This window comes from Narcine bancroftii, chromosome 8 (genome assembly GCF_036971445.1).
Source record: "Narcine bancroftii isolate sNarBan1 chromosome 8, sNarBan1.hap1, whole genome shotgun sequence".
Lineage (NCBI taxonomy): Eukaryota > Metazoa > Chordata > Chondrichthyes > Torpediniformes > Narcinidae > Narcine > Narcine bancroftii.
Window position 1 is genome coordinate 130919997 of NC_091476.1, and position 12887 is coordinate 130932883.

The 12887-nt window shown below is 39.7% G+C and overlaps 1 protein-coding gene and 1 long non-coding RNA gene across 7 annotated transcripts in view; both read left to right on the forward strand.

Annotated features, from left to right (window-relative positions):
* dixdc1b (DIX domain containing 1b) overlaps nucleotides 1-12887 on the forward strand; it is a 117243-nt gene that overhangs the window by 54567 nt on the left and 49789 nt on the right. For all 6 annotated transcript variants that reach the window (XM_069894864.1, XM_069894868.1, XM_069894863.1 and 3 more), the window contains one exon: nucleotides 6007-6105. In XM_069894864.1, the coding sequence (XP_069750965.1) occupies nucleotides 6007-6105 (99 nt within the window). The remainder of the gene's footprint in view (nucleotides 1-6006; nucleotides 6106-12887) is intronic.
* LOC138741184 (uncharacterized) lies at nucleotides 6467-8872 on the forward strand. The gene is made up of 3 exons (XR_011343372.1): nucleotides 6467-6515; nucleotides 7164-7200; nucleotides 8834-8872. It is a non-coding gene; the product is annotated as an uncharacterized lncRNA (long non-coding RNA).

The following is a 12887-nucleotide window of genomic DNA, read 5'->3' on the forward strand; positions in this document are numbered from 1 at the left end:
TTCCCTGTAAACTCTATTAATCCCTTTCAGAAATTTGTATGGTTTTCATTTGTTCTTCTAAACTTAAGTGGACCTGATTTCACCTGTGCAACAGTCCTACCATCTCAGGAAATGTCTGGTCAACCTTTATTGTATTCTCCCTGTGGTAGGTGTATACCAAGGTGAGAAGGTCAAAACTGCATACAGTATTTCAAGCTTTGTCCAATCAAGGCCTTTTATAACTGCAGGAAGACATCCCTGCTCCTGGACTCAAAATCGCTGGCAGTACCATTTGCTGGACACCCAGATCCCTTTTTTTCATTAACATTTCCACTCACCATTTATAAACTGCTTTTCATACCATTGATTATTTTATTTTTATCTGTGTTTTACTGTATTTATATATTTGCTCACTTATTCACCCTGTCTGAATTGTCTTGTAACATCCTTGTAACTGTATTCCACCCAATTTTTTTGACATCAGCAAACTTAGAAATACTAAAATCCTTTTCCTCATTGATACATATTTGAATTGTGGGGATGCATCTCTAATCCTTTCGGTACACAACCTGCATCCCCGGAAAATCCCAATTTTTTTCTTTTTTACGCTTTCTCTCTTTCCCCCTCCCCACTCCACCAATGTATCCTGTTTCTTGCATACCTGTTTTAAATACTTTGGGATGCAACTATCAGTGCCATTAATTCCTCAGAGTTTTCTTGTACAAATACTAATTACTGTATATTTAATCTGTCCATTTCATTAAATTCTAGATTATCTCACATTTCTGGAAATTTTGTTCTCATTTATGAAGACAGAATTAAAGTTTTTGCATCGAATATAGAAAATGCCTGTAAAAACTCAGCAGGCCAGGCAGAATCTGTGGAACACGTAATAGTTAACTTTATTAATTGTACGTTCTGAACAGTATTAGAAAATACTGCAGTATTTTGGTTCACCTGCTGTCATTACTTTGTTCCTCATTGTAAATTCTCCATTTGTAAGGGACCAACATTTGCCTATATTATGCTTTTTCCTTTTTCCTACTCACAGAAGCTTTGGCAGTTAACTTAAAAGTTTTCTGTCCTTTTCTTAGTTTTCCTCTCTCGATCACATTATTGCATTAATCAAAATTGTATCTACAGAGCACCTACTTGGGGCATTCATGAAGAGATGATTGACTTTAAGCTTTAAAAATTAATTATGGAATATTGCAATGGGTTGCTCCTTTTCATGCCCAGCATATAGTGTAGAAACAGTGTCCTTTCAAAGGCTAGTTTCCAATAATGCAGTCCAAAGCGAGGCATTCAGAAAACCAACTGAGAAGTGTTCAATTTGTGTCCCCATGGGTACAGGTGACACCTGTGTGACACAAGCCATTTTTAACCCCTAAATGCTAATAAATAGTTTGTGATTCACCAGCCAGTCCGTGAAGATGTCGCAAAGGTGCCCTCTACTGGCTGAATGCTGAATCCTTTTGCAGCTTGGGATTCAGCAAGAATGCTAAGAAAACACTGGTTAATGAAGCAAAATACTGTGGATCCTGAAATAAAACCAGAAAATACTGGAAGTACTCAGTTGGTCAGACAGAATTTCAAGATAACATTCAGATCGTTGATTTTTTAAAAAGTTTAAAGCAAAGTGAACAACTTTGATTTAAGGATTAAAAGTTTCCCATGGCATAACTATGGTTTGGAGCAAATAAGTGAAGTCAAAGGGGAAGTTATTCAAAGTAAGAATGGGCTAGAGCAGTGGTTCTCAACCTTTTTCTTTCCACTCACATTCCACTTTAAGTATTCCCTATCCCATTAGTGCTCCGTGATTAGTAAGGGATTGCTTATGGTGGTATGTGGGTGGAAAAAAGAAGTTTGAAAACCACTGTTTTAATCGTACCTCGTTGACTCGTTATGTGCATGGTTTCATAAATCCAAAAGAAATGGGCCAATAACAATTTTTCTCAAGCAAAATATTTCAGTAACAATTGGGTCTAGAGCAGTGGTTCTTGTCCTTCCCCACCCAATCACATCCCACTTTAAGCACAGAGTACCTATAGCATAGGGAATACTTAAAGTAGGATGTGAGTGGAAAGAAAAATGTTGAGAACCACTGGGCTAGACAAGGCAGTTTGATGCTGTAGGTTGTGCCCTAACCCCATCCTGGGGTTTCTCAAGAGATGTTAACATTGTTAGGGTGAGGGCAGATTAGGACAAGTTTGTGAGATTAGGAAATTTGAGATTAGGAAGTTTGTTGAGATTAGGAAAGGAGAAGTCCTGGATCTTTTTTAAAAACATTGCTAAGTCCCCAGGGCCAGATGAGGTCTACCTCAGGTTGCTGTGGGAAGGGAGAAAGGAGATAGCTTGGGTGTTGGTTATGATCTTTGCATCCTCCTTGGCTAGATGGGAGGTACCAGAGGACTGGAGAATAGCAAATGTGGTTCCCTTGCTTAAAAAAGATAATGGGGAGCATCTTGGGAATGATAGACCCGTGAGTCTTGCATCAGTGGTGTGAAAACTATTAGGGAGGTTTCTCAAAGCCAGAATTTATGAGCATTTGTAGAAGTACAGTCTGCTCAGGGATAGTCAGCATGGCTTTGTGACAAGAAAGTCGTGCCTCACAATCTTAATTAAGTTTTTTGAGGCGATAACAAAATTGATGAAGGTAGGGCAGTAGATGTGGTGTATATGAATTTTAGTAAGGCATTTGACAAGGTCTCCCATGAGAGACACATACAGAAAGTTATGAGGCATGGGATCCATAGAACCTTGGCTGTGTGCATTCAGAACTGATTGCCTGAAGAAAGCAGAGAATAGTAGTGGGCAGAAAGTATTCTGCTTGGAGGTCAGTGTGCAGAGATCTAGTCTGGGACCCATGTTCTTTGTGATTTTTATAAACAACCGGGATGAAGATGCAGAAGGATGGGTCAGTAAGTTTGCGGATGATACGAAGGTTGGAGGAGTTGTAGATAGTGTTGAAGGTTGTACTGGATGCAGAGTTGAGCAGAAAAGTGGTAGATGGAGTTCAATCCGGATAAGTGCGAGGTGATGCATTTTGGAAGGTCAAACCTGAAGGCTGAGTACAGTTGTTAATGGTCAGACACTTAACCATGTGGAAGAATGGAAGGACCTTGGGGGTCCAAATCTATACATCTCTCAAGGTTGCCACACAAATTGATAGGATAATTAAGAAGGCCTATGGAATGCTGGGCTTTATTAGTCAGGGATTGAGTTCAAGAGTCGAGAGGTCATGTTACAACTCTATAAATCTCTGATGAGACCACAGTTAGAGTATTTTGTTGAATTCTGGTCATTGAATTTGAGGAAGAATGTGGAAGTTATTGACAGGTCGCAGTGGTTGCCTGGATTGGAAAAAATATCTTATGAGGCAAGGTTAGCAGAGCTAGGACTTTTTTCTTTGGAGTGAGGAAGGATGAAAAGTGGCTTAATAGACATCTGCAATGGAGGATGACATGCAGACTGCTGTCAGGAGAGTGAATCTGAGGAAATCATCCGGTCCGGATGGAGTACCCAGCCAAGTATTAAAAACCTGTGCTGACCAACTTGCCAATATATTCACAGATATCTTCAACATTTCACTCTGGCAGGGCATGGTACCCGCCTGTATCAAACAGGTGTCAATCATACTGGTCCCCAAAAAGAGTGTAGTAACCTGCCTAAAGGACTATCAACTATTTGCACTCACATCAGCACTGATGAAGTGCTATGGAGGCTGGTGTTGAAGCACATCGACTCCTGTCTTGAGTAGCGACATGGATCCATTCCATTTCACCATTTCACTGGCTCTGTACAAAGCCCTAGGACACCTGGACAGCAAAGATGTATACATCAGGATGCTCTTTATCGATTACAGTTCAGCATTTAACACCATCATCCCCTCAAAATTGATCAGCAAACTCTAAGATCTGAGACTCAACATCCCACTATGTAATTGGATCCTGGATTTCCTCATCTCCAGACACAGTCAGTGAGGATTGGTAAGAACATCTCCTCCACAATCTCCATCAGTGCATTCTTCGCCCCCTGGTTTACTCACTTTACATCTATGACAGTGTGCCCGATATAATAACAACATGCTAATAGGTTATGTAAAACAAAGGCGATTAGTCCACATATAGGAGAAATACTGAAAACTTGGCTGAATGGTACACTAACAACAACCTTGCACTCAATGCCACCAAAACCAGGAGAAGAAGCTGATTGATGACTTTAGGAAGGGAAAACCAGAGGTGTATGATCCAGTGGTCATAGGGGGGGGATCAGTGGTGGAGAGGTGAGCAAATTTAAGTTCTTGGGAGTCACTGTCTAGGACGACCTTTCCTGGACCCAACACACTAAGGTCATCGTGAAGACAGCTTGTCAGTGCCTCTACTTACTCAGGAGTTTGCAGAGGTTTGGTATGACATTGGAAACCCTGGCAAATTTCTGCAGATGTGTGGTGGAAAGTGTACCGACTGGCTGCATCGTGGTCTAGCTTGGGGACACCAATATCCTGAGCGTAAACCCTGCAAATGGTAGTGGACACAGCCCCTGCTTCACAGCAAAACCCTCCCCACTATTGAGAACATCTACAGGGAACACTGCCATTAGAGAGCAGCAGCAAGCAACAATCATAAAGGATCCACACCACCTAGAACATGCTCTGTTCTCACTGCTACCATCAGGAAAGAGATATAGGTGCCCCAAGGCTCACACTACCAGGTTCATGAACAGCTGCTACTTTTCCACCTTCAGACTCCTCGACCACAAACTCAATCAGGGACTCATTTATGGACTCTTTTCCACTTTAAAAAAAATTTTTTTCTCTTTGTATTGCATTTTTTTCTTTTGCAATATTTTTATTAACATTGAAAATACAGAGTACATATGGATACATGTTAGATTTCAAAAAGATACATTACACTTAAATCATATCATTTCATCCAAGGTATCCACATTTTAATCAAATAATATTATAGTATTGATATTATAATATTTTTAAAAAGGAAAACCTAAACCCACTACCAAGTAAGAAGCTGTTTGGCCAAAAGAAAAGACAGATTTCTTATCAAAGTGATAAATCGCCTCATTAGTCAACATTTCTACCTTCATATCAAATCAAAGATTATAAAAGTAACTCAGGAAAGATCCCCACAGTATTTGAAAATTTGAATTAAAATCGGAAATTAAGCATCTAATCTTCTCTAACTTTAAACATGACATGATGTCACGTGGTCATTGAGCGTGATTAGGTGGGGTAGCATCTGAGCAACATCGCTTGCCTAGCCATAAGAGAAATAAAAGCTAATACATGTAGCTCAGATGTCGTTAACGTATGTCACTCTCTTCAACAATACCAAATAAAAAAGTTAAGGGATTTAGTCAGACCCTTAACAGCTAGTCAGTTTTTTACATTTCTTTATTTGTTTACATGTGTACGTTGTGTACTTTTTTTTTGCTCTACCAGTAAGTGATAATTCTGCCTCACTCACAGGAAAAATAATCTCATCTATGTGATGTCATCTATGTACTCTGACAATAAATCTGAACTTTGAATCTGAAATCTGGCAAAGGTAGGCAGCCAGCATGTTTTTCCCAGGGCGGAGTAGCAAATACCAGAGGACATCTGTATAAAGTAAAGAGAAAAGAGTTTAGGGGAGACATCAGGGGTAAGTTTTTTTTTTACACGAGAGTTGTGGGTGCCTGGAATGCCTTGCCAGTGGTGGTGGTGGAGGGTGAAACATTAGGGGAATTTGAAACTCTTGGACAGGCACATGGAAGAAAAGAAAAATAGAGGATTATGAAGTAGGAAGTGTTTAGTTTTTTTTGGAAGGAATAAAACATGTGTTAGCACATCATCGAGAGCTATAGTGTTCTATGTTCTTTTCTCCACATATACTGCCTAAACTGATTAAATTTTTATTTTTGCTACAACCATTTGTTAAATTTTGGAGACTGATCAGAAATTGAATGTACATTTGCTGTTTAACTTTGCATTATCCAACAAAGAATGGTTTGACTGTCTTTATCTTGCAGTTTTGAAGAGGAAATTGGAAGTCCCTCTTGGAGTGTTCGAGCAATGGTAAAACAGTATGAGGGCCAACAGACGCCCTTTTCACCACCGCTTTCACCAAGGTAATACAGTTCTTATTTATGATGGACTACTTTTGATCTATTTTCATTTGTATAGGCATCCAGTTAAATGTGATTATCATATCATTGTGGATCTAATAGGAATTTCATGGTTTTATAAAACTGGTGAGTAAAAACTGTTTTACATCTCAGGATTGTATTGTTTTGAGGTGTAATTTTAAAAAGATGTGGTTGATGTGTTGTGCAGCAAATGAAAGAAAAAAAAAACCACACAGAAGCTGTGAGTGAGTTGAACCAACCAACTGACTTTACTGGAACTCTCTGAGAGCTCATCAGTACCACTCCCATGATCCTTTTTGGCCCCTCCCACCAGGACCATTGTGATGTCAACCCAGTGCGAGCCTGCACCTCTGACCTGGTTTGCTTGTGTATCAGTGCAGCTTGCTGCAAAGGTAGCATTTTGTATACTATGTAAACTTGCACAAGAGTCTGAAATATTTCCATCTGAGGATTTATGATAAACTAAAAGTATTTGGTAGCCTGTAACTCTGCAACAGCAGATTTTGCTTTGAGTGACATTCTTTCCTCTTGTTCATGGAAATTGAAGTTTCTGTGTATTTGTGAAGCTCTGTTGAAGCTTGAAGTGAACTTCGTGACATGTTCATGACAATAAATTCTGATTCTAGAACCTGAAACATTTATATTTAGGGGAGTAGCGTATCTTTTATAAAAAACAATATTAACCCCTCAGCTACTTCTCAAAAGTAGATTATCTAGTCATTTTCTGGCAGGTAAAAGGCATTTGGACAGATTTATGGATGAAAAGGGCTTTGAAGGATATGGACCAGATACCAACAAATAGAACTAGCACAGAATGATAACTTAGTTGGAGTGAATGAGTTGGGCCGAATAGCCTGTTGTATGCATTTTGACTGATTCTAGATTCTAGAACTACAGGTTAGAACCTTGTAAAACCTATAAATTGAGCTAATTAGAAATTGAACAAATTAGTATAACCAAATATATATATATATCATTAAATCTTCAGAGATTGGGAAGAATTTATATGGAAGGCAAATAATCTTCATCTTTTTTTCCAGGTCAGCAAAATCTAAAACTGGAAGTCATAGATTTAAGGTGAGAGGGGTGAGTTGCAGGTGGAAGTGGGAGAGTTATGTTCAATTATAATGTTTAGAATATATTTAGGTAGGAACATGGATTGGAAAGGTTCAGAGAGATAAAGGCTGTTCATTGGCAAATAAGACTAGCTTGGTAAACACCTTGTTGGCAATTTAGGACCATGAGACATAGGAGTAGAAATAGGCAATTAGCCCATTGAGTCTGCCCTGTCATTCAATCATGAGCTAATCCATTTTCCCACTCAGCTCCACTGCCTGGTCTTCTCCCCATATTTGAACCCCTGGCTAAACAAGAACCTATCAATCTCTGCCTTAAATACACCCAATGACCTGGCCTCCACAACTGCAAGTGGCACAAATTCCACATATTTACCACCCTCTGGCAAAGAAATTCCTATGTATCTCTGTATTCTAAGTGGAGAACTTTTAATTCTGAAGTTGTGCCCTCTTGTCCTAGACTCTCCCACCATTGGAGGTTGATTTATTTTACCCTTTTAGGGATTGTACATGATGTGTCCTGGTATATCGCAGTTCAGGGAGAATCACACGTTATAGCAGGAAAAAGATAGGACTGAAATTGTGAAGTCTAAGTCTCTCTTGAAGTATAAGTATGAGGTGCGGAGAATTTGCAGCGTAAAAATAATGATGAACGGTCTCAACCTGAAACATCAACGATTTCCTTTTGTCCCCAATGATGCCACTTGTTATAAGAAATAGAAGCAGGAGGAGGCCATCATGGAGGATCTCTCTGTGGACTCAGCATTGCTGAGTCACTCATTCCCCATAACCCTTAATTCCCTTAGTAATCAAAAATCTATCTTAAATATATTTGATGAGGCAGCATTTATTTCTTTATTAGGCAGAGAGTTCTACAGATTCAATGGAAAATGCACCTCCTCATCTCTGTCCTAATTCTCCTCCCCTGAATCTTGGGGGAGAAGATATCCTCTAGTTCTAGTTTCACCTACCAGTGGAAACCAATTTCTGTCTGACCTGTCTCTTTCATAATTGTATAGGTTCTTATAAGATCTCCTCTCATTGTTCTGAATTCCAGTGAGTATAGTCCCAGGCAACTCAATTTCTCCTCTTAGGGTCACATCCCTTCATCTCCAGAATCAACCTAGTGATCCATCTCTGCTCTGCCTCCAAAGCCAGTATATCCTTTCTCAAGTATGGAGACCAGAGCTGCACATGGTAATCCAGGTGTGGCCTCCGATCTTAAATTCAATCCTTCTGGCAATGAAGGCCAACTTTCCCTGTTGCACCTGCAAACCCACCTTTTGTGATTTGTGCATAAGTGCTCCTAAATTCCTCTGCACAACAGCGTGCTGCAATATTTAACCATTTAAGTTATTATCTGATCTATTTTTCCTTCCAAACTGCATGACCTTGTATTTACCATTTTACTTCATCTGCCAGGCCCTTACCCACTCAGTTAACCTATCTATCTCTAAATTAGAGACTTAAAGCATGGAAATAGGATCATAGGCCCAGCTTGTTCAAGCCAAATGATCCTGCTTTAGTTCCACTTGCCTGCATTAGACGCATAGGCCCCCAATCCCCTACCATCAATGCAGTTACCCATGTATTTCTTACAGGAAGCTAATATACCTAACTTTTTTGTCTTGCAGCTTGTTCCATATGTCTATCACCCTTTAAGTGAAGAACTGTCCCTTCATGTCCCGTATAAATCCCACCCCCCCCCCCCAATAGTTATGCCTACTCATCTTAGATTCTCCCACTGTATAAAACAGACTGTCACTATTCATCTTATGATTTTATAGTCTTCAATAACAACCCCTCTCAAACTCCTACCCTCTAAGGAAAATAGGCCTAGTTTTCCAGTCTCATGATAACTCAACTTCCTTAATCCTGGCAACAACTTTTACCTCGTCTGTTACCTTTCTAACTTTATAACATTGTTCCTAGAGCTAGGTGACAAAACCTGCACACAATATTCCAAGTGAGCCCTCGCCATTGTCTTGTATAACTTCAAAATGGCATTACAACTGTTTCAATGCCACAACCAATAAAGGCAAGCATCCCAAACACTCTCCCCACTACTCTGTCTAACTGTGCTGCCATCTTTAAGGAGTTATATACCTGCACCCCTGGTCTCTCTACTCCTAACACTCTTTAGGGCCTTGCCTTTAACAGTGAGTCCTGGTGTGGTTTGATCAGCCCAAATGCAGCACTTCATGCTTCTCCAAGTTGAACTGCATCTGCCATTCCTTAGCCCAGTTGTCCATCTGATTTAGATGCTGTTGCAAACCCAGGTAAGCTTCTTCACTATCCAATATAGCAAATATTTTTATGTCATCAATAAACTTACTCACCTTGCCACAAACATATTTATTCAAATTATTTATGTATGCTTCTAAAAGCAAGGGTCCTAGTTCCGAACCCTGAGGCACACAATCTGCTTATCATAGATGGTGATATTTTAAAAAATGAAATTCAGAACTATTCAATGTTATGGTCATCTAGGGCATTCTTCCCTCACGATAATATTCAATTGAAAATGTCTGTAATAAGTCCATGCTATTTTAAAGTTGTCGAAATAGAACAGAAATTTCAGAATAAGGCAAATGTATATCCCAATTTTTTTCCACACTCTTAACCCAATATTTTCCAAACAAAATAAGCAGTAGAAAGTAGATGGAGAGATAGATAAATAAATAAAACAGTACAGCACAGAATGGGCTCTTCAGTCCACAATGTTGTGCTGTCCTTTTTAAACCCACTCCATGATCAATTTAATGCTTTGCTCCCTTACAGTCCATAATCACTATTATTTCTTACATCAGAGTCTCTTAAAAGTCTCTATTATACTGGCCCCCACAGTGCATTCCAGGCACCCAACACTCTCTGTGTAAAATACCTACCTCTGATACCTTTCCTAAACTTTCGTCCATGCGCTTTAAACAGATTGACTTTCGTATTAGCCACTGCCGACCAGGGAAAAAGAATATGCCTGTCCATTCTATGCTTCTCGTAATCTTATTAATCTCTATTAAATCTCATCCTCTGTTGCTCAAACAGAAAAGCCCTAGTTCATTAAACCTTTCCTCATAAGTCATATTCCAGGTAGCGTCCTGGTAAATCTCGTCTGAACCCCCTTTATAAAGCTTCTACATCTTTCCTATAAAGAGCTGATCAGAACTCAACCCCTTTATGTCGTTTAATCAGAATTTTATAGAAATGCTCTTCATCGCCATCCCCGACCAATGAAGACCAGCCTACCAGTCGCCTTGACTCCAGATATCCCTGTCAACTTGCATGGCAACTTTGAGGGATTATATGGAGTTTGATCACATAATCCCTCTGTGGCTCAACACTGCCATGGATCCTGCTATTATCTTTGTACTCCACCTTCAAGTTTGATCTTCCAAAGTGTATCAATTCACACTTTTTCAGGTTAAACTCAATCTGCAACCTGTCTATATCTGATTGTAAATTATGACTCTCCACACTTCCAAGCTTTGTGTCATATGCAAACATTTATTTTACTTATCCAGGTCATTTATAAAAGTCACAAAGAGCAGGGTCCTTAACAGATCCCTGTGAAGCACCACCTGTCATTAAGTTTTAGGCAAATTACCCACCTTCTACTGCCACTCTCTGCCTTCTCAGCATAAGCCAATTCTGAATCCATGCAGCTAATTTTCCTTGGATTCCATGACTTTCTGGATGTACCTACCATGGGGAACTTTGGCAAAGGCCTTATTAAAATTCACAAACACCGCATCCACTATTCTATCTTCAATCAATTTGTTATGTCACCTCCAGTTAGGTTTGTGAACCATGGCCTACCCTTCACAAAGCTATGCTGACTATCCCAAATAAGCCTACGATTCTCCAAATGTTCATAATTCCTCTTTCTAAGAATCCTTTCCAAATGTTTGCCCAGCACCACAATTAAGATTCACTAGTTGATAATTTCCAGGATTCTCCCGATTATCTTTCTTAACAAGCAGAACAACAGGCCATCTTACGATCTTCCAGTACGACACCTGTGGCCAGGGAGGATACGAAGATCATCGTCATGTCCCTCGCTTCCTATGGTAACTTGGTATAAATCCTGTCTGTTCATGTGGACATCGATCCTTCAGTTTTTCACTATCTCTTTCTTAACTTCAACATGCTCCAGCATAGTAACTTTTTCTGTGCTGACCTCACATTGTTTAAAATCTGTCTCCTGGTGAACTCTGAAGCAAAGTGTTCATTAAAGACCTCCCTTATCTCCGCTGCGTCCAGGCACATGTTGCCTCCTTTATCCTTAAACAGGCCTACTTTCATTCTCATCCTTCTGTTCTTCATGTATGGATAGAAAGCCTTAGGGTTTTCCTTAAACCTACTTGCCAAGTCCTTCTTATGCACCCCTTCTCACTATCCTAAATCCTTTAAGTTCCTTCCTGGCTACCATATAATTCTCATGAGCCCTTCAAACCCTTTGCTTCCTAAACCTTCTGTGTATTTCCTTGTTCCTCTTAACTAGCTGCCTCACCTATTCTGTCAAGATACCTTATCCTACCATCTTTCCCCTGTCCAAGTGAGACAAACCTATCCAGAATCCCGTCCAAGTGATCGCTACACATGCTCCCCGTTATTTCTGTGCTTTTCCCTGAGAACAACTATTCCCAATTTACTCTCCCAAGTATCTGCATAATCCCATTGTTATCAGCCCTTCCCCAATTAAACACTTTACTATTTTGTCCATTCATCTATAAACCACTGCAAGAGTCTTGCAAAAACCATAGTTCCTAGACATTGTGGAGGGAAAAAGGAAGAGATGAATTTTAAGAACCATGGAATGAGCATAAAGGACTTAATGGGCCTTCAATTAGCAAGAGTGCTCAAAGCTGCCAAGGCACACCATGTAATGGAGCTTATTATTGCATCTGGTAAACCCCAATGGTCAGAGGAACTTTGGGACCTTGTGTACAGTTTATACTTTTGGTTGCCATAAAAATTTACCAATGTTGGAGGCAATCCAAACAAGATACACTAGTCTAATTCCTGAACTGAGAGAGTTGTTAAATCATGTGGGTCTATAATCTTTGGAGTTTAGAAAAGTAAGGATGATCTTGAAACATGAAGTTCTAAGGGGGGAAATCTTGGTAAATTTCTACAGATATGTGGTGGAAAAACTGCTAACTGACTGCATCATGGTTTGGTATGGGGACACCAGTACCCTGAGCATAAATGCTGCAAATGGTAGTGGACATAGCCCAGGACATCACAGGCAAAACCCTCCCCATCGAGAACATCTTCAGGGAACATTATTGTTGGAGAGTAACAGCAATCATCAAGGATCCACATCACCCAGCATATGCTCTGTTCTCACTGTTACCATCAGGAAAGAGGTATAGGTGCCACAAGATTTGTATCACCAAGATCAAGATCAGATGCTACCTCTCCGCCATCAGCCTCCTCAACAATAAATTCAATTAGGGTCTCATTTAAGGACTCTTACCTTTGCACTTTATTGGTTTCATTTTTCCTGTGTATTGCACAGTCGGTTAGTTTACACTTCTTTATTTGTTTATATGTGTATGTTGTATGTGATGTATGTATTCTGACAATAAATTTGAAATCTAAGGGGGGTATGATATAGTGAATGTTGAGGTGTTTCTCCAGTAGGAGAAATTTGAGTCACAGGATATATCAAAGTGTAAGGTCATT